Below are 21070 nucleotides of genomic sequence, written 5' to 3' on the forward strand. Positions count from 1 at the left end.
GCCACTGCACTCCAGTCTGGGCGACAGGGTGAGACTCCAACTCAAAAAAAAAAAAAGAGAAAAAACTGGCTCCCAGCTCTGCCCACACAGACCTCTGAATGAGAGGTGGGAATACCATCAATGAATAGTAGCAATAGTATGATCTGTCCTGGGACCAAAGAAGAGGGAAGAATAGGACGGATGGGGAAGCAGAGAGAACAGCCACTTCTGGAGTCTGGAGGTGGAAAAATGCTTGATCTGGCATATTCAAAAAATGCTGGCATGACAAAAGAGGCTGGGAAATAGGTAAGAACTGGCTCCTACAGCGTCTTGGATGTAGTGCTGAGGAATTTCGTTCTCCTAGAGACCAAAGGGAGCCACAGAAGGTTTAAGAGTAGGGGAGGGTTGTGAGAGGAGGTCTGCTCCAAGACTTAAGGGTGGGACCTTTGAGCCACTGTGGCAGGCCCCAACAGAACCACCCACTGTGGACGTTAGGGCTGGGGAGGGTGATGACTGGTGACGGAGGAAGATGGGGTCCTCCTCATCTCTGTGCCACCTGCAGCATGACACCACCCTGTGGGCTTGGGTACATCTTGGTACCTCCCCAGCCTCAGCCTCTGCTGCCGCACTGTGGGAAAGACAAGCATCACTGCGTGAGATGGGGATTTGATGAGATGAGGCATAAGGACAGCAGGGAAAGAGGTGGGGAATGGTGACTATTGACCGGGGTCAGCCCTGGAGCGCGCCCTTGGCTTAGCACTCGTGCCTGTAGAGCACTACACTCCTTGTGTCTGAGACATCTGTGTCACCAACTGAGAGCTTCCTGAGCACCGGGGCCAAGCATGCCCTCTACCTAGCCACACGATCGAGGACTTCCTGTAAAACAGCCACTGAGCTAAGGATGTTGTTCCTCAGTTCCTTTCATCCTGTCATGTGATGCTATGTAGTATATTCAATGCCCGTTTTGCATGTGCCAAGCCCAGCCCCAGATCGGCTAACAGGCTCAAGGTCACACTAAGCCACTCAATTCTGATTCCAGAGCCTGGCAGCTGCAGGCCTTTATTTATTATTTATTTTAAATGGTATCTCACTACAAAGGCAATCTGTGGTTGCTAGAAAGAAAACCAGACAGGATAGAACTGGGCAGAAGAATAATTTCAAGTCCCCTGTCCTTCCCTGCTTCATTCCTAGGGACAGTCATTTACTCATTTGACACGTATTGAAAGTTCCTTAAAAATTAACAGCTGTCCTTGAAAACAGAAGTATGAATACAGTGGTGACTCCTAAACTGGTTAATTTCATACTAAAAGTTTGTCAACTGATGGTGATTGGCTAGTTGGCTAGTTATAGGCATTAGTTCATTCATTCATTCATTTGGCATACGTTCTCTTAGCCTTCACTCACATTCCTTCCCTGTCTAGGGCAAGAGGGATGTCTCAACTCCTCAACTACCACCCAGCTATGGGACATGGGATTAGCAACCTGATCTTTCCTTCCTAGGGGGAAGGTAATAGAAAGCCTAGGATTGTTGGAATTAGCAGACAACACACGTGAAGCATTGAGCACAGCACCCAACACAGGAGTAGCACCTGAAATGCTGGAGTCGTCCTTGTCAAGGTTGAAGGGGCTTACAAGATGCATCCCCATAGATATTTGTGCATGGAACTGAGCTATGTGCCTCCCTCCCTATTGCCCTGCCACCCACCCTTCCTCCCTATCTCCTCGCTCTCTCTCTCTCCTCCTCTCTCTCCCTCTCTCCCCCCTCTCTCCCTCCATCTTCCTCTCCTCCTCTTCCACCTTCTTCTCTCCCTCTCCATCCCCCCTTTCTTCCTTCTGTGCCTGTGTATGTATATGTGTTCCTCTGTCCTAATAGTCTTCCTCAAGTCATGTGTGAGGGCTTCTTAGGATTCTGATGTTTCTGGGGGATTTTGCAGCCAAAAGGACAACTTGGAGAGGCCCAAGTAAGTCCTCCCTGGCTGTGGAAAAGAGGCCCCATTTGTCAAGAAGCAGAAATTAATGGTCAGAGGTTCCCAAACTTTGCACCATTCATGTGTCGGTAATTTTATGTGGCATCTCCAGGTCAAAAGAAATACTTAACACCTGTTCAAGTAACAAGTGTTTATATCCTAATAACTTAGCAGTTTTTTAAATAAAATAATACACTTAAATTAAAATTAAAATATTTTTATTTCATTCTATAGAAGTCCAATTCCCATAGGATGTATGCACCTACCAGGTACTGTACAACTTCTCAGTCCTTGAACACTGCCAACATTGTCTGTTGTCTGTTCCACATTGGTTTTCACATGGCATTTGCTTTTTTTCATAGCAACTGCCAAAAACAAGACTTCACATAGCTATGAAGTCATGGAAAAGAAAGCAGTGTGATCTCACAGGGACACCGTGCACCCTCCTGAGCTAGCAGTTGTGTGATGCCAGACAGATGTCTAATACAGTTTTAATTTCCTTTAAAATTGTAAATATCCTGCTGTACCCAATGAGTTCAGTATGATGGCCTGGGTGCCTTGGCACACAGTTTGGGAATCATGGGCATCTGCCTTAAGAGGCTTGTAGTGGGCTCAGAGTTGAAGTGGCCCCTAGACTCACATCTGCCTGTGTCTCCTCAGTTCAATCTGGTTTGTGATCGGAAGTCCCTGAAGGACACTTCGCAGTCAGTGTACATGGCTGGACTCCTACTTGGGGCCCTCATCTTTGGGCCCCTCTGTGACTGGTAAGAAGCTTGACCCATTCAGCCCTCACCTAACCTGCTCTTAGGCTCCTTTCGCACCCAAGATTTTCCCTTATTCCCTTCCCACTGCCCTTTAGGATAAGGTCCTATTCCCCCCAGGGAAAGGCCATATTTCCTCCCTCAGACAGGGATCTCAGGGCACTGGGCCTCTGGGTCTCCCTTGCTTCATTCTCCTCAAATAGATTCACAGGTAGGACTCTTCCCCCACAGTCCTGCTCTTTGTTTCCTCAGGTTTGGTCGCAAGGCCACTATCCTGGTGCAGCTCCTACTCTTCGGCCTCATCGGCCTGGCCACGGCCTTTGTGCCCAGCTTTCAGTTCTACATGGTCCTGCGCTTTGCTGTGGCAACTGCTGTGGCTGGGTTCACCTTCAGTCATATCACTCTGCGTGAGTGTCTAGGCTTCAACAACAGTGCAAGACCCCGAACCTGGGCTGGCCACAGCCCCCAAACTGCCTGTGGGGTCTTTGTCGGGCACCCTGTACCTGACGTTGTCATATCAGAGCATCCTGTGCTGGGTCTGAGGCCCCAAACTTAACAGGTTGCATCTGGGAGGAACAGGGCGTGAGAGGGCAGGGACTAGCCCAGTCTCAAGCCTCTGTTTCCACAGTTTCAGAGTGGGTGGGGACCTCATGGAGAACTCGGATCTTGGTCCTGGACCAGTGCGCCTATGCCCTTGGGCAGGTGGCATTAGCAGGACTGGCCTACCTCGTCCGCAACTGGAGGCTCTTCCAGATCGCTGGCACTGCGCCTGTCTTCCTGCTCTTCTTCTACTTCTGGTGAGGAGACACTTTCCAGGAGCAAGCCACCCCTAGCTGCACTGTGGGAGATGGTGGGGGGAGTTTAGAGTACAGCCCCAACATTCACGGGACAGTCAGAGGCCAGTCTGGGAGAGGCAGCCTTTAAGGGTGGGGGCGTGGGATTCAGTTGGCACTAGAATTCCAGGAAAGTTCCACGGGACCCCAGTGCCAAGGTCGTAGCCATTCCCCATCTACAGGGCTCTACCAGAATCTGCTCGGTGGCTTCTGACCCAGGGGAGGACAGAGGAGGCTAAACGACTGATCCAGAAGGCAGCCTCAGTCAACAGGCGGAAACTGTCTCCTGAGCTTCTGAACCAGGTCCTTCCAGAAAGCCCAGACCCAGGCCTAGCCCTGCCCCCAGGGCTGACTCACACAGACCTTCCTACCTAGCCCTTCACTCTGCATCTTCCTCCCAGCTGGTCCCAGAGAAGACAGGCCCTTCAGGGAATGCCCTGGATCTGTTCAGACACCCCCAGCTCCAGAAGGTGACCCTGATTCTCTTCTGTGTCTGGTGAGTGACCAGGGCCCATGCCCCTTTCTGAGAACAGAGCCAAAGCATTGCCACTTCCCTGGTATATTTCAGTGCAGTGGGGAGATGGTGGCTCCCTCTGTCTGGGACAGTCTCTCCCTAACTGTGCCAATGTCTTCTGTTGTGACTGCTGACTAGGGTGAGCTCTCCACTTGTGTGTGAAGGTGTCTCCTCACCCAAGAGTGACAGGAACCCTTGGACACTTTGCAGGTTTGTGGACAGTCTGGGATACTTCGGCCTGAGCCTCCAAGTGGGGGACTTTGGCCTGGACATCTACCTGACGCAGCTCATCTTTGGAGTCGTTGAGGTGCCTGCCCGCTGTTCCAGCATCTTCATGATGCAGAAGTTCGGTCGCAGGTGGAGCCAGTTGGGGACTCTGGTTCTGGGTGGCCTCATGTGTATCATCATCATCTTCATCCCAGCAGGTACCAGGGCAGGCGTTCCCCACCCGACTGGGCCTCATCTGCCAGCTGTCAGGGGCTAGACCCATGGCCATTGTCCCACCTTCAGGAGAAAGGGCTTTCCCGAGGTGTGGGTACAGATGGGGTGAGGAGCTTGGGTGGCCAGGGCAGGGGACAGGGCCTAGGCGATGGGGCTGTCTACCTTCTGCCAGATCAGCCTGTGGTGGTCACCCTGCTGGCCGTGGTGGGGAAGGTTGCCATGGCAGCTGCCTTCACCATCTCCTACGTGTACTCTGCTGAGCTCTTCCCCACCGTCATCCGGTAAGAGCCGATGATGCGCCTCCTGCCTGCTGCTCCTGAGATCCTGTTGGTGGTCACCCCTCTTCCACTGTCACCTCATTTTACAAATAGCTAATGGGGCTGGCTCTGGGGCAGCTGTGCTGGGTGGGGTACAGGGCAGCTAGAATCTAGCCAGAGTCCTCAAGTTGTCCCAGGCTGGTGGAGGACAGATGTGGAAGTAGGATAAGCCATGGTTTGTCGGGACAGAAACATAGGGTACAATTAAGAATGCATGACTCCAGGGAAGGAGTGCTCAGGTGGGAAGAGGGAGGTCAGAGATCGAACTTTTAACTGAGACTTGACAGGTAAACAGGAATATGGCAGGCAGAGAGAAGTTGGGAGGTGAAAGAACCAGGCAGGTGCAGGGAGCACGCATGCTGGGTGAGCTGGTTGAGGCTAAGACCTACAGCATTTGAAGTTCACAGCAAGGGGTGTGGGCTCTCCTGAGGACATATGCTGGGGTGGAGTGGTGACTGAGTTGGGACCAGGTCTGCTCAGCTTGGTCTGGCCTTCCTGCAGGCAGACAGGCATGGGGCTGGTGGGCATCTTCTCACGGATCGGGGGCATTATCACACCACTCGTGATCCTGCTGGGAGAGTACCACACGGCCCTCCCCATGCTCATCTACGGCAGCCTCCCCATCGTGGTGGGTCTGCTCTGCATCCTGCTGCCTGAGACCTGCGGCCAACCCCTGAAGGACACCATCGAGGACCTGGAGCAGGGGCTCCACCCCTGGTGAGCTGCTCGCTTGTTTGAAGTCAGGACCTGGGCCTCCCATGGCAGCCCCTCTCCCATTTCCCTGGCCTCCCCCTCACCATGAGGCCATGGTTGCTCAGAGGCCAACACAGGGCCCGCTGGAGCCAGAAGCATATGGCTGGCTCTGGGTCAGATTCCCCCTTCTTTTGGGAGAGGGATCGTAGGGGACACTTCATTGGAGCAATTCCTGGGGAGCCAGTGACAGCCTTCTCTGCTCCCTCCAGGTCTCCAAAATCATCATCCCTAGGAGAGGAAACAGAGACCACAGGAAGAACTTCCAGGCTGGGGGTGTCCTTTGTGAGCAGCACGTACTTCTGATTGAGGGCCTTAAGACCTGCCCATCAGCTGCAGGGAGCTGCCTAATGTGCCTCTCGATATGACCAGGACCCATGAGGACATAGGGGCCAGACCAGCCTCACCTATGGAAGCTGCACAGCAGGACCTGGCCCCAGCCCAGTCACCTATCAGTGAGCCCAATCCCAGAAGCCTCTGGAACAGGACCTCCCTGCCTCCTTCCCTTTCTAGAGCCCTGCTCCTAATATCCCATCTGGTGTCGGGTCTGGAGTGGGTCTTGGCCTTAACTTTTTCTCTGATTGTCTTGTGGGGATGTGGTTCTCCTGATTCCTTCCATCTGGAGCCCCCCCACCCTCAAACACTAGATATGGCCATTCCAAGGTGTAGGAGCAGGAAAGGAGGGGAAATGTGAAGTTGTGGTTCAACTCAAGCAAATGGGTGAAAATGCTGTGGATGAAGAGAAGGTTTTGGTCCCTTTCAGTGGATGGTCCAGAGCTGTCTAAGGTATGGCTCCACAGGTCATGTGATCCTATGGAGAGAAGACTTACTCCTTCAGTAAAATCAAAGCTTCTATCTTGTATTGTCTTCAGTGATCCCAACTCTGCCCTATATCAGCCGTGCTTGACCTGTGTGTGGCTCAGAGGCCAGCTGTGGGGAAGGAGAGGAGGCTTGTTCTGTTCCTCTCCATGCCCCCATCTCCTCCCCTTCCTGTTCTGCTGCATCTGGGTCATCCAGGGCCCATCTAGGATGAGGGAAAAGGGCCGAGGTCTTCTCACTAAGCTGATCCTATCTTTGCAGATGCACATTGGGCCATGGCCAGTCAGTGTAATTTGTCGGGCTCCTAAATGCTGGTTCTTTCCCAGGGCATCTTCATGAGTTTCTCAGAGATCCACTCAGGACCTCTTCATTGCTTGTTATCATGAGCAACATACTCCCAATGTATGATCAACTCCTCGTGGGACCCTCTCCATCCCCACCTCAGCACTGCTCCCACAGCCTCTCTTTACTGCTCCCATCCTCACCTCAGAAGATGGCCTTCTTGGGTAGGCTCCCAGCAAACCACTTCAAGTCAGCCTGCCCTCCCCAGCATCTGCTTGGCTCATAAGAACACCATGCTTCTTTGTGTTTGCCCAATCATCATCCCATCCTTGCCCCAGGTAATCTCACACCAGGAGGAAGGTCTCAGTCTCCTTTCTCATAGGCACTCCAGGCCCTAAGAAGGCTCTTTCTGAAACTCCCTCTCTCATGCTTACTCTGCCTCTCTTACATAGCCTAGTGGGACTGGGGGTGCTGCAGTGTTTCCCTGTAAATCCAGCATGGAGGTATCCAGCACCCCTCCTTCAAATATTTGGATACTCTTACATGCGGTTCTCGGCTTCAACATGATGGGCAAAATTTCTACTTAGCTTCCTGCTGTGGACCCATTGGTGGAATTCTCTTGGGGAACACACGCAAGTGTTTCTTGGCACTATGTGTCACCCAGGCTGAAACTGCCAAGGTGTAGAAAAAACAAACGTGGGGAAAGGACCATTTCCAAGCTGAAGGTAGATTTCTCCTCTAAGATGGAGACACTTGGTCCCTTTGAGGCAGAATGATCAACATTCCTGGGAAGAGACTTGGAGGGACCTGATACTGACACAAGCATAAATATCAGGAATCAACTGCCTTCTTGCTGGTGGGGACCCTCTGCAAAGTCCCAAAGGGGTATAGGAAATTACTTGGCAAGGGGATGAGCATGCTAGCTTGCATTTCATCTTTTTCTCATAAAGCCACCAGCCCCATTTCCTGAATATCCATTAACCTATTAAGCTATTAATTCACAAATGGATTAATCCATTCATGAGGTCAGAGCACTCAACCCAACCCCCTCTTAAAGGTTCCACCTCTCAGTACTGCCATATTGGGGACTAAGTTTAAAAAGTGTTTTGGACGAGACAAACACTCGAACCATAGCAATGCCCAGTTATGCCAGTGTCCTGAGCACATGCTGCATCTGCTGATTGGGTACCAGGTCAGCCTGGGGCCCATCTTCCCTTGTTGCTGTTCCTTTTTCCCTCAGAGCTTCTCTGCTCCTGGTAGGGAACAAGGAGAAGAGAGCTGTCAGTTGCTACAACCTCAGAAAGCAAGAGTGCTACTGGTGAGCTACAGGGGAGGAGGCAGCTTGGCCCCTGCTGGGATTCAGGCAGCTCAGAAGTACAAGCTTTCTCTTTTCTAGCGAGGGGATGTTAGCTTCCCTCCTGGTCAGCCTACTACCACACGCTGTGCTGATTCCTCCGTCTCCTAGCTCCCCATTCCATTCCCCAGCATGAAAACTGGGCTCTGATGCCCCAACCTGGCAGAGGAGACTTCTGGCTTATGGGAGAGACGGGTCAGACACAGGCAGCTCTGACCAAGGGTGGTTAGCAGGAGAATGCTGTGGAGACAGTAGAGGTGTGTGGGCATACGCCATTTCCAACTGTGGGGTCAGGAAGGCTTGAAGGAGAGGTGACAACTGAGTGATGTCTGGACACAAGGGAGAACTTTCGCAACTGAAGGTAGCAAACAAGGGGAGGGTGGATGCCCTGGTGCGGGAAACAGTCTGCACAAAGGCCCAAGGTTCACTCGTGGCAATTTTCCCAAACTGCCTTGCCACATTCTGTCCTTAGGAACTGTGGTCAATTGTGCCCCTGGAATGCAATGCTGCCTTTCTTTGGTTCTGACTTTCCAGTCCCCTCTTCCACATATAAGGATCCTGTAATTACTAGACTCCACCCAGATAATCCAAGATGATCCATTTTAAAGTCGGCTGATGAGTAACCTTAATCTCATCTGCAACTTTGATGGCCCCTTGCCATGTATGGCCACATATTCACAGGTTCTGGGTATTGAGACATAGACATCTTTGGGGGCTATCATTCAGCCTCTGCTACCTCCCAAAACACAGACACAGACACGCATGCTCTTCCTGTTGTGTCTTCTGCTTCTTGTGTGCCTCCTAAACCTGCTGTGATCAGGGATTCCAAACTCTGGGCCAGAGGCGTAGAGGAGTGAAAAGGGCACGTGGTAGTGTGGACACTGCCAGACCTCCTGCTGGAATAAAACAGAAGCAGCACGCCCTGTGTATCAGTCTAAAGAAAGGGGCCCCTGCTCAGTTTTGCCAATTGTTGCCATGTGGGAATGCCTTCCCGTTTGCCAGACTTCAACAAGAGGATGTTGCATGTATGTGAAGTCTCCTGTTGGCGACTGATTCCCTCTCCAAGTCACAGGGAAGCGCCAAATGGCCTGGCCCAGGGACATGGGTCCTCAGGCTGCATGTGTCCCCTGGAAAATGAGTCAGAGAACTCATTCCAGGAGACTGGATTATGGGGCTGCAGAGGCAAAATCTGAGAGGAACAAAGGGCCCTGCTGTGACTGGTTGGAAACTCGGGTCCCAGGAGGGAAAGGAATATGCTCAAGGCTACCACTTGAGGCCGTGTCCAGGGGCCAGGTCCTTCTTCCCAAGCAGACAGTGAGTTCTTCTGTATTCCTGCCCACGCTGTTCCAGACTGGAGTGCAGGGCTCATAGTGGCTTCTGAAAGAAGTCCAAGCTGGGCTCGGTGGCTCAGCCTGTAATCCCGCGCCTTTGGGAGGCTGAGGTGAGTGGATTGCCTGAGCCCGCGGGTTCGAGACCCGCCTGGGCAACTTGGCAAGACCTCATCTCTACAATAAATAAATTTTTAAAAATAGCTGGGCATGGTAGCACGTGCCTGTAGTTCCAGCTACTCGGAAGGCTGAGGTGGAAGGATCGCCGGAGCCCAGCAGGTCGAGGCTGCGGTGGCTGGGAGTGTCCACTGCACTCCAGTCTGGGCGACAGAGTAAGACTCCAACTCAAAAAAAAGAAGTCCAAGCCCTACATGGGGCTAGTAGGGCAGCTAGGTAACACACTAGGTGAGGACCTCACAAGGGCTGATGGCCAGGTTGGACCACTCCTCAGAGGCCAACCTTAGGGGATGGATTCAAAGTGTGCAGCCGAAACACCAAGGGAGCGGCAATGTGACATGTAGAGCTGGGAATGATTGGCTTAAACATTAATGAGTTGCCACCACTCCCCAGAGGCACACGTTGCCCCACAGGCAAGCTGCAGAGTTACCTGCTATCCCAGGCTGAGGAGGTGGTCCAGCAGATATGGCTCCATTTGCCCAGGTCCTGGCTGAAATAGGCGACTTTGGTCGCTTCCAGCTCCAGCTAATGATCCTGCTGAGTGTGCCCAACTTCTTGGGTACCTTCTATGTTTTTGGTCACATCTTCATGGTCCTGGAAGAGCCCCACCACTGTGCAGTGGCCTGGGTCAAGAACCACACGTTCAATCTGAGTGCTGCTGAGCAGCTGGCCCTGAGCGTGCCCCTGGATGCCACAGGCAGCCCTGAGCCCTGCCTCAAGTTCCGGCCACCCCCTGCCAACGCCAGCCTGGAGGACATCCTCGGCCACCGCTCCAATGAGACGCAGCCTTGTGATATGGGCTGGGACTATCCTGAGGACAGGCCCCCATCCCTAAAGAACGAGGTAGGGCTGACCTTCTGCCTGCCTGTGTGGGTATGGTGAGTCTGTCAGGTCTTCCACCTGACTCTGCCCACAGTCACTGGCTGTTGCTCTGTCTCCGTATCTGCCCCATGCCTGTATGTTTGACCAGCAATATGTGTGTTTTCTTTTCTGCTGACCATCCTGTTTTTCTCTTTCTCCTCTGCCTATTGGCCTGTCCACCTCCACCTGCCCCTCTGTCATTTTCTCTGTGTGGTCTGTCTGCCCATCTGTCTGTTATTTTGCCTATCCTTCTCTTTGCTTGTCTCTCTGCCGATCTACCCAGTTTTCTCCCTTTCTTCCTGTCCTCCCCCATTTTCCTGTCTTTATGCCTTGCTCTCCCCTCAAGGATCTCACCTCCTTTGTGTACATTTCACATAGGCTTTCCGTCTCCCCCACATATCTGCTGGTTGCCAGTCTTCCTGTGTTTTCCTCATCCTCTTAGGCTGTCAGTTTCTCTCTTCACTCTTCTGACTTCTCACTTGTCTGACCTGGTCTTCTTGCCTCTAAGCTTCTGTCTCTGGGTGTCTACCTGCCTGCCTTCCTGCCTCTGAGATGCTGGAGAGCCCCCATGACTCCAGGACTTGTCCTGTGACTAACTAAGCATTTTCTCTTGCCAGCTTCACAGAAAGATTCTCGCTCCAGCCGCCTGATTTTAAGAGGGACCCTCTGAAAGCATCTGGACCCACTCTGTGTCTTCCCAGATGGTGGGGTTGAGGCACAGGGTGGGAGGTGACTTGGTCAGCACAGGACATTGAGCTGATTGTGGAGCTGGCTGTCATGCCCGACTCTTGCTGTCCAGTTCCCTGCAAGAGTGGGAAGCAGCACTGATAATACAGACCTCAGGGGCTTAGTTTGCTGAGGAGCTTCGTGCAACTCTCACCTTCTTTGTGGTAAAAAACCTGGAGCCCAGAGATTAAACATTCCTTTTTTACCCCCATGGTTGAGATTGGATGTATTTCTAGAGATTTTCAAAATATAATATTTAAGGCCAGGCATGGTGACTCACTCCTGTAATCCCAGCACTTTGGGAGGCCAAGGCGGGACAATCGCTTGATCCCAGGAATTTGAGACCAGCCTGATCAACATAGAGAGAGCTTGTCTCTAAAAAAAAAAAAGAGAGAGAGAGATCATTTATTTACTGGAGAAGCTGAGGTGGGAGGTTCCTTCCCAGTCTACTCTGACCTCTTCCAAAGCAGACCTCCATGCTTGGAGAGTGGATGTGACTAATTCATAGACCCTGTCCCGTAGCCCCACCCTCATTTTCCTCTGTGTACTAGGACTTTAGCTTTGTTCGGGAACACCGAGTCATATACTTAAGCTAGGCAGATAAGGCAATGAATGATGAGGAAAGCCTTTATTTATGTTATATACTCAATCCATTTGGTATATTTCAAAAGATGCCATACATTTCTTCATTTTTAAGTGAAAGATGATAGAAACTAACTTCAAAAAATTAGCAAACAGTAAGCAAGTTTTCTTGAAAGTCTCAGTCACATAGTCACATATAAAATGCATAAAATGCATCTTAGAAAAGGGGAGGGGCAGGACAGTTCCACCCACTTCGTCAGTGTCATCATACTTAGGATTTACTCAAGGGTAGAGAGAAAAGGCAGCTTTCAAAAAGAAGTCAGACCCGTTGTGGCTCACGCAGTAATCCCAGGAATTTGGAAGTCGGAGGTGAGAAGATTGCTTGAGCCAGGATTTCAAGACCTGCCAGCACATGGCGAGACTTCATCTCTATAATAAATCAATAAATTAACCAGGTATGGTGGCACACACCAGTTGTTCCAGCTACTTAAAAGTCTGAGATGAAAGGATTGCCTGGGCCCAGGAGATCAAGGATGCAGCGGCAGTAAGCATGCCACTGTACTCCAGCCTGGGTGACAGAGTAATACTCTGACTCAAAAAAAAAATGAGTCTGTTATTAGGTGAAGCCTTACTATATGCCTTCCTAAGAGCATCCAATGGGGAACAGGTTTTCTAAACTAGATTTAGGAAGTAGAATCTGAAATAAATTTATCATTCTCCCCTTCAGCACTGTCCCCTGGCTAATGAAATAAAAAGCAAGACAAAAACCAAACTATATACACACATACACACACGTCACTAAGATGTCCCAGATTATTGAGTGAGGCTCCATGTCACCCAGACTGGAGTACAGTGGCTAGATCCTGGCTCACCACTGATTCAACCTCCTGGGCTCTGGTGAGCCTCAGCCTCCCAAGTAGCTGGGATTATAGGCATGCGACTCCATGCCCTGCTAATTCTTTTATTTTTTGTAGTGACGAGGTCTTCCTATGTTGCCCAGGCCAGTCTTGAACTCCTAGATTGAAGTGATCCACCCACCTCCATCTCTGAATGTGCTGGGATTACAGATGTGAGGCACCGTACCCAGCCACCTTTCACATTTTTGAATGAGGACAGAGATACTACTGAAAAAGAACTAGAAATATCTTTGCTTGTGGATACTAAGTCATAATCTGTCATAATCCTCTTGCCCTAAAGTGTCAGAAATTCCAAGAGTATATGCTGTCTACCAATCATAACTGCAACTGCACAGTTGCTGGATATAGCTGGTACATATTCAGGTGGAAATGTGTTTGTTGGGTAGGATGTCAGGGGACATGTTTTCTCAATGACCCCATGGCTCACAATAGCACACTTAATTGTCCACATTGCTGAAATCATTTTGTACCCACTTTAAATATTCAGAGCCCATGTTGACCTCAACCTCTTGTGGGTCATAGCTGCACTCAGGGGCTCTCCTTATTCTCAGTCATCAGCCTGGACTGCGCTGGCATGGGGAATGGGCTTGAACCTGCTGACCCTGACATGCCCACTCTCGCCCCTGCCCTCCCAAAGATGGTGACACCCAAGGGAATAGATACCTTTGGTACTTTGTAAGTTGTATCACGTGATCATCCAGGCTTGGCTCCAGAGTGGAGCTATGTTGGGTATCTTGGTGTGATATTTTCTGCCTCTGTTTCTGTCTCTGAGGTCAGGCTCTGCACACTAACTCGGAAGACTCTCTGAGAGGACATCCTGACCTTCCTTATTACAAAAAGCAGCTTCGTATTTAAACTGAAGTCAAACAACACTAATTTGAAACAAAAACACTTTTTTTTTTTTTGAGTTGGAGTCTCACTCTGTCACTCAGACTGGAGTGCAGTGGCCGCTCCAGGTCACCGCAGCCTCGACCTGCTGGGCTCTGGCGATCCTTCCGCCTCAACCTTCCAAGTAGCTGGAACTACAGGCGTGCGCTACCACGCCCAGCTAATTTTTTTGATTATTGTAGAGATGAGGTCTCATCAAGTTACCCATGCAGGTCTCAAACCCACGGGCTCTGGCAATCCACTCACCTCAGCCTCCCAAAGTGCTAGGATTACAGGCTGAGCCACCGAGCCCGGCTAAAACACATTTTCTTAGTGAGTGTGCTCTTGAAGGTCAGAGTATGCTTCTCCTTCTCAGTCTACCTGTCTAACACTTCCTGGGTGTCCATCCTCGGTCAAAGAAAAAACTTGCTCCCAGCTCTGTCTGAACAAACCTCTGAATGAGGGGGTGGGAACAGCATCAGTTATATAGCAACAATAAAGTGATCAGTTCTAGGACCAAAGAAGAGGGAGGAATGGGAGGGATGGGGAAGCAGAGAGAACAGCCAGTTCTGGGGTCTGGAGGAATAAACATCCCTGGCATATTTGAAAAATGCTTGCAAAACAAACAAGGCTGGGAAATAGGTAAGAACTGGCTCCTACAGGGTCTTGGATGTAGTGCTAAGGAACTTGGCTTTCTCCTAGAGTCCAAAGGGAGCCACTGAAGGTTTTCAAGTAGGGCAGTGTTATGAGGCAGGGGTGCTCCAAGACATTTGGGTGGAATCTGCAGGCTACCATGGCAGACCTTGACAGAACTACCCACTGTTAGATGTTAGGACAGAAGAGGGTGATGACTGGTGATGGAGGAAGGTGGAGTCCTCCTCATCTCTGCCACCTGCAGCATGACACCACCCTATGGGCTTGGGCACATGTTGGCACCTCCCCAGCCTCAGCCTCTGCTGCTGCACTATGGGAAAGACAAGTGTCATGGAGTGAGCTGGGGATTTGATGAGAGGAGGCATAAGGACAGCAGGGAAGGAGGTGGGGAATGGAGACTATTGACCTGGGGATCAGCCCTGGAGTGCACCATTGGCTTGGCACTCGTGCCTGCAGAGGACTGTACCCATTGTGTCTGAGATGTCTATGTCACCAGCTGAGAGCTTCCTGAGCACTGAGGTCAACACACCCTCAGCCTAGCCACATGACCGAGGGCTTCCTATGAAACAGCTACTGACTAAGCATGTTTTACGTGTCAGTTCCTTTCATCCAATCGTGTGATGCTATGAAGTACATTCCGTGCCCATTTTGCAAGCCCCAAATCAGCTCAAGGTGACACAATGCCACTTAATTCTGATTCCAGAGCATGGCAGCTGCATGCCTTCATTATTTATTTTAAATGGCATCTCACTACAAAGGCAATCTGTGGTTGCCAGACAAAAACCGGACAGGATAGAACTGGACAGACGAACAATTTCAAGTCCCCTGTCCTTCCCTGCTTCATTCCCAGAGACAGTCAGTAACTCACTTGACACATATTGAAAGTTCCCAAGAATAAACAACTGTCCTTGAAAACAGAAGTATGAACACAATGGTGACTCCTGGAAAGGTTAATTTCTTCCTAACTGATGATGATTGGCTAGTGCTAGTTGTAGGCATTAGTTCATTCATTTATTCATTTGGCATACGTTCTCTTAGCCTTCACTCATTCCTTTCCTGTCTAGGGTAAGAGGGATTTCTCAACTCCACCAGCCAACATGCAGCTGTGGAACCTAGGATGAGTTGCTTGACCTTTCCTTCCTCAGGGGACAGTAACAGTAAACCTAGGATTGTTGTTGGAATTATGTGGGATAAAGCCCGTGAAGGGTTGAGCATAGCATCTAGCACAGGAGCACCCGAAAGGCGAGAGTTGTCCTCTCAGATATTTTTGTATGGAGCTGAGCTGTGTGTAAGGGGCACGCCACCCAGTGGGAGTGGGGTCAGTCCAGTGGACTGTGTGTGCTTACGTTGGACTCAGATATTTTCTCCTGTTGGTCTCCTGGTCTGTCTGTCAGGCTCTGTCTATGTCTCCAGGTGGGTTAGGGCTTTTGTATGGGCTTCCTCTGGCACTGTCACTCCTTCTCTCCCTTTCTCCCTCCCTTTCTCTCTCTCTCTCTCTCCGCCCCCCCTCTTCTTCCCTCTGTGTCTGTGTGTGTGTGCTCCTCTGTCCTAATTGTCTGATTGTCTTCCTCAAGTCACGTGTGAGGGCTTCTTAGAATTCTGATGTTTCCAAGGGATTTTGCAGTCAGAAAGACAATTTGGAGAGACCAAAGTGGGTCTTCCTTGGCTGTTGAAAAGAGGCCCCATTTGTCAGGAAGCAGCAATTAATGGTCAAAGATTCCCAAAGTTTGCATCCTTAGTGTGTTAGTAATTTTATATGGCATCTCAAGGCCAACAGAAATATCTAACAGTTGTGTGTATTAAGCAATCAAATTCAAGTAACAAGTGTTTATGTCCTAGCAACTTAGCAATTATTTTATAAAATGGTATATATAACTTGAAATAATTTTATTCTTTAATAAATACAATTACTTGGCCAGGTGTGCTGGCTCAGCCTGTAATCCCAGCACTTTGGGAGACTGAGGTGAGAGGATTGCCTGAGCTCGGGGGTTCCAGACCAACCTGGGAAACTTGGTAAGATCTTGTCTCTACAATAAATCACACGCAAAAAAACTAGCTGGGGGTGTTGGTGTGCGTCTGTAGTTCCAGCTACTTGGAAGGCTGAGGCGGAAGGATCACCTAAGACCACCAGGTCGAGGCTGTGGTGGCCATGATGTGCCACTGCTGTACAACTTGGGTGACAAGAGTGAGACTCCAACTCAAAAAAAAAATTACTCATAGGATTTATGCACCTACCAGGCACCGTACAACTTCCTAGTCCTTGAATACTGCCACTCTTACCTCCTGTTCCTCATAGGTTTTTACATGGCATTTGTTTTTTTGGGTTTTTTGTTTTGTTTTTTTACAGCAACTGCCAAAAACAGGACTTCACATAGATATGATGTCACGGAAAGGAAAGCAGCGTGGTCTCACGTGGACACCATGCACTCTCCTGAGCTAGTAGTTGTGTAATGCCAGACAGATGTCTAGTACAGTTTTAATTTCCTTTAAGATTATAATAATCCTGCTGTACCCAATTAGTTCACTATGGTGGTCTGGGGTGCCTTAGCACACAATTTGGGAACCATGGGCATCCTCCCTAAGAGGCTTACAGTGGGCTCAGTGGTGAAGGAGTGACCCCTAGACTCACATCTGCCCACGTCTACCACAGTTCAATCTGGTGTGTGACCGGAAGACTCTGAAGGACACTTCGCAGTCAGTGTTCATGGCTGGACTCCTGCTTGGGGCCTTCATCTTCGGGCCCTTCTGTGACTGGTAAGAACCTGGAGTGCTCCCCCTTTCCCTAACGGGCTCTTAGGCTCCTGCCGCACCCAAGTTTTCCCTGATTCCCCTTGCACTGTCCTTTAGGATAAGGCCCTGTTCCCTTCCCCGGGAAGAATTCTGTTTCCTCCATCAGACAGAGATCCCAGGGCAGGGTTGGGCCTCTGGGTCTCCCTTGCTTCTTTCTCCTCAAGATAGATTTCCAAGAAGGACCCTTTCCCCACAGTCCTGCTCTGTTTCCTCAGGTTTGGTCGCAAGGCCACTGGCCTGGTGCAGCTCCTACTCTTCGGCCTCATTGGCCTGGCCACGACCTTTGTGCCAGGCTTTCAGCTCTACATGGTCCTGCGCTTTGCTTGTGGCGACTGCTGTGGCTGGGTTCACCTTCAGTCATATCACCCTGCGTGAGTGTCTAGGCTTCAACAACAGTGCAAGACCCCGAACCTGGGCTGGCCACAGTCCCCAAACTGCCTGTGGGGTCTTTGTCGGGCACCCTGCACCTGATGTCATATCAGAGCATCCTGTGCTGGGTCTGAGGCCCCAAACTTAACAGGTTGCATCTGGGAGGAACAGGGCGTGAGTGGGCAGGGACTAGCCCAGTCTCAAGCCTCTGTTTCCACAGTTTCAGAGTGGGTAGGGACCTCATGGAGGACTCGGATCTTGGTCCTGGTCCAGTGCGCCTTTGCCCTTGGGCAGGCGACATTAGCAGGACTGGCTTACCTCGTCTGCAACTGGAGGCTCTTCCAGATCGCTGGCACTGTGCCTGTCTTCCTGCTCTTCTTCTACTTCTGGTGAGGAGACACTTGCCAGGAGCAAGCCACCCTTGGCTGCGCTATGGGGGGTTGGAGAGCAGCACACACATTCATAGGACACTCGGCGGCTAGTCTGGGAAAGGTAGCCTGTAAGGGCTGGGCTGTGGGTTTCGGGAAAGCTCCTCGGGACCCCAGTCCCAAGGTCATAGCCATTCCCACCTACAGGGCTCTGTCAGAATCTGCATGGTGGCTCCTGGCCCGGGGGAGGATAGAAGAGGCTAAGCAACTGATCCAGAAGGCGGCCTCGGTCAACAGGCGGAAACTCTCCCCAGAGCTCCTGAGCCAGGTCCTTTCAGCAAGCCCAGACCCAGGCCCTGCCCCCAAGGCTGACCCGCACAGACCTTCCAGCCTAGCCTCTCACTCTGCATCTTCCTGCCAACTGGTTCCAGAGAAGACAGGACCCTCAGGGAATGCCCTGGATCTGTTCAGACGCCCCCAGCTCTGGAGGGTGACCCTGATTCTCTTCTGTGTCTGGTGAGTGTCCAGGGCCCATGCCCCTTCCTGAGGTCAAAGCCAAAGTGCTGCCACGTCCCTGATGTGTATTAGTGTAGTAGGGAGACAGTGACTTTCTCTGGCTGGGACAGTCTCTGCTCGGCTGTGTCAGTGTTCCCTGCTGTGACTGCTGACCAGGGTACGCTCTCCAGCTGTATGTGATGGTATCTCCTCTCTAGCAGTAACAGGAATCCTTGGACTCTTTGTAGGTTTGTGGACAGTCTGGGGTACTTCGGCCTGAGTCTCCAGGTGGGAGGCTTTGGCCTGGACATCTACGTAACGCAGCTCATCTTTGGAGTCGTTGAGGTGCCTGCCCGCTGTTCCAGCATCTTCATGATGCAGAAGTTCGGCCGCAGGTGGAGCCAGCTGGGGACTCTGGTTCTGGGTGGCCTCGTGTGTATCATCATCATCTTAATCCCAGCAGGTACCAGGGCAAGCGTTCCCCACCCGACTGGGCCTCATCTGCCAACTGTCAGGGGCTAGACCAATGGCCATTATCCCACCTTCAGGAGAAAGGGCTTCTTGGAGGTGTGGGTACAGATGGGGTGAGGAGCTTGGGTGGACAGGGCAGGGGACAGGGCCTAGGTGATGGGGCTGTCTGCCTTCTGCCAGATAAGCCCGTGGTGGTCACCATACTGGCCGTCGTGGGGAAGGTTGCCATGGCGGCTGCCTTCACCATCTCCTACGTGTACTCTGCCAAGATTTTCCCCACCGTATTCGGTAAGCGCTGCTGGTGTACCTCCTGTCTTCTGCTCTTGAGACCCTACGGTGGCCACACCTCTTCCACCATTGCCCCGTTTCACAAAAAGCTAGTGGGGCTAGTTATGGGACAGCAGTGCTGGGCGGGGTCAGGGCAACTAGAAATCTAACCAGAGCCTTCAATTTGTCCCCAGGCTGGTGGAGGACAGACTTGGAAATAGGATAAGCCATGGCACATCCAAAGCAGTGCTTGAGTGGGAAGAGGTGGATCAGGAGGTGTAGTTTAGACCAAAGACTTACAGGTGAGCAGGAACATGGCAAGCAGAGAGAGGCTGGGAAGTGTGAAAAGCAGCATGTGCAGGGAGCACGTGGGCAGGATGAGCTGGCTAGGGCTGGAGACCTGCAACCTTTGGGGCTCGCAGCAAGGGGTCTGGGCTCTCCCGAGAACATATGCTGGGTGGGAGCAGTGACAGAGTTGTACCAGGTCTGCTCAGCGTGGCCCGGCCTTCCCCTAGACAGACGGGCATGGGGCTGGTGGGCATCTTCTCATGGATTGGGGGCATCCTCACACCACTCATGATCCTGCTGGGTGAGTACCACGCAGCCCTCCCCATGCTCATCTACGGCAGCCTCCCCATCGTGGTGGGCCTGCTCTGCATCCTGCTGCCTGAGACCTGTGGTCAGGCCCTGAAGGACACCATCGAGGACCTGGAGCAGGGGCTCCACCCCCGGTGAGCTGCTCGCTTGCTTGAAGCCAGGACTGGTCCTCCCATGGCAGCCCCTCTCCCCATGCCCTGGCCTCCTTCTCACCATGAGGCCATGGTTGCTTAGAGGCCAACACAGGGCCTGCTAGAGCCAGAGGTATATGGCTGGCTCTGGGTCAGATTCTCCCTTCTTTTGGGGGGGGGTAGTGGGGACACTTCACTGGAACAATTCTTGTGCAGCCAGTGACAGCCTTCCCTGCTCCCTGCAGGTCTCCAAAATCATCATCCCCAGGAGAGGAAACGGATGCCACAGGAACAACTTCCAGGTTGGGGGTGTCCTTTGTGAGCAGCACGTACTTCTGATTGAGGGCCTTAAGACCTGCCCATCTGCTGCAGGGACTGCCTAATGTCCCCCTGGGTATGTCCAGGACACCTGAGGACACAGGAGCAAGACTTCATTTGTATCCACACCTCACTTATGGAGGCTGCACAGCAGCACCTGGCCCCAGCCCAGTCACCCACTACCAAGCCCAATCCCCGGACCTCCCTGCCTCCTTCCCTTTCTGGAACCCCACTCCTAATACTCCATCTGGTTTAAGATCTTGAGTATGTCTTGGACTTACCTTGTTCTCTGATAGTTGTGTGGGGTATGGCTGTCCTGATCCATCTGAAGTCCTCTCACCCTCAAAACACTAGCTGTGACTTTTTCAAGGTGTAGGAGCAAGAGGGGTGGGAAAATGTGCTGGTGTGGACTCAACTCAAGCAGGTGGATGAAAAGGCCATGGATGAAGAAAAGAGTTTAGTCCCTTTTAGTGGATGGACCAGAGCCCTCTAAGGTGCGGTCCAGCAGGCCATGTGGTCCTCCCACCTTTCCTCTGTCTCTCCCTCCATTCTCTCTCTCTCCCCTCTTCCCTCTGTGTCTGCATGTGTATATGTGTGTGCTCCTCTGTTCTAATCGCCTTCCTCAAGTCATGTGTGAGGGCTCCTTAAGATTCTGATGTTTCCAGGGGATTTTGCAGCCAATAGGACAACTTGGAAAGGCCGAGGTGGGTCTTCCCTGGCTGTGGAGAAGAGGCCCCATTTGTCAGAAAGCAGCAGTTAATGGTCAGAGGTTCCCAAACATTGCCCCCTTAGTGTGTCAGTAATTTTATGTGGCTTCTCCAGGCCAAAAGAAATACCCAAGCATTGTTCAAGTAACAAGTGTTTATGTCCTAACGACTTAGCAGTTTTTTATATTATCTTTTTAATAAAATAATATATATAAGTTGAAATTAACTTATTTTTATTTCATTCTATATAAGTACAATTCCCATAGCATGTGTGCACCTACAGGGCACTGCACAACTTCTCAGTCCTTGACTACTGTCATCCTCATTGTCTATTCCACATTGGTTTTCACATGGCATTTGCTTTTTTTTCATAGCAACTGCCAAAAACAGGTCTTCGCATAGATATGATGTCATGGAAAGGAAAGCAG

At 51.2% G+C, this 21070-nt stretch overlaps 1 protein-coding gene and 1 pseudogene across 1 annotated transcript in view; both read left to right on the forward strand.

Moving 5' to 3' along the window:
* The window catches only part of LOC103270834 (solute carrier family 22 member 13-like), a 12655-nt gene extending 6787 nt beyond the window's left edge, over positions 1 to 5868 (forward strand). Inside the window, exons 2-10 of the mRNA XM_008068346.1 lie at positions 2607 to 2710; positions 2960 to 3114; positions 3336 to 3504; positions 3723 to 3843; positions 3942 to 4036; positions 4265 to 4479; positions 4668 to 4776; positions 5314 to 5529; positions 5775 to 5868. Of these exons, the coding sequence (XP_008066537.1) occupies positions 2607 to 2710; positions 2960 to 3114; positions 3336 to 3504; positions 3723 to 3843; positions 3942 to 4036; positions 4265 to 4479; positions 4668 to 4776; positions 5314 to 5529; positions 5775 to 5868 (1278 nt within the window). The remainder of the gene's footprint in view (positions 1 to 2606; positions 2711 to 2959; positions 3115 to 3335; positions 3505 to 3722; positions 3844 to 3941; positions 4037 to 4264; positions 4480 to 4667; positions 4777 to 5313; positions 5530 to 5774) is intronic.
* Positions 5869 to 9987: 4119 nt separating this feature from the next.
* LOC103270835 lies at positions 9988 to 20190 on the forward strand (annotated as a pseudogene).
* Positions 20191 to 21070: the final 880 nt, after the last annotated feature.

This window comes from Carlito syrichta, unplaced genomic scaffold (genome assembly GCF_000164805.1).
Source record: "Carlito syrichta isolate Samal-C Ts95f unplaced genomic scaffold, Tarsius_syrichta-2.0.1 Scaffold310396, whole genome shotgun sequence".
NCBI classification, from domain to species: Eukaryota; Metazoa; Chordata; class Mammalia; order Primates; family Tarsiidae; genus Carlito; species Carlito syrichta.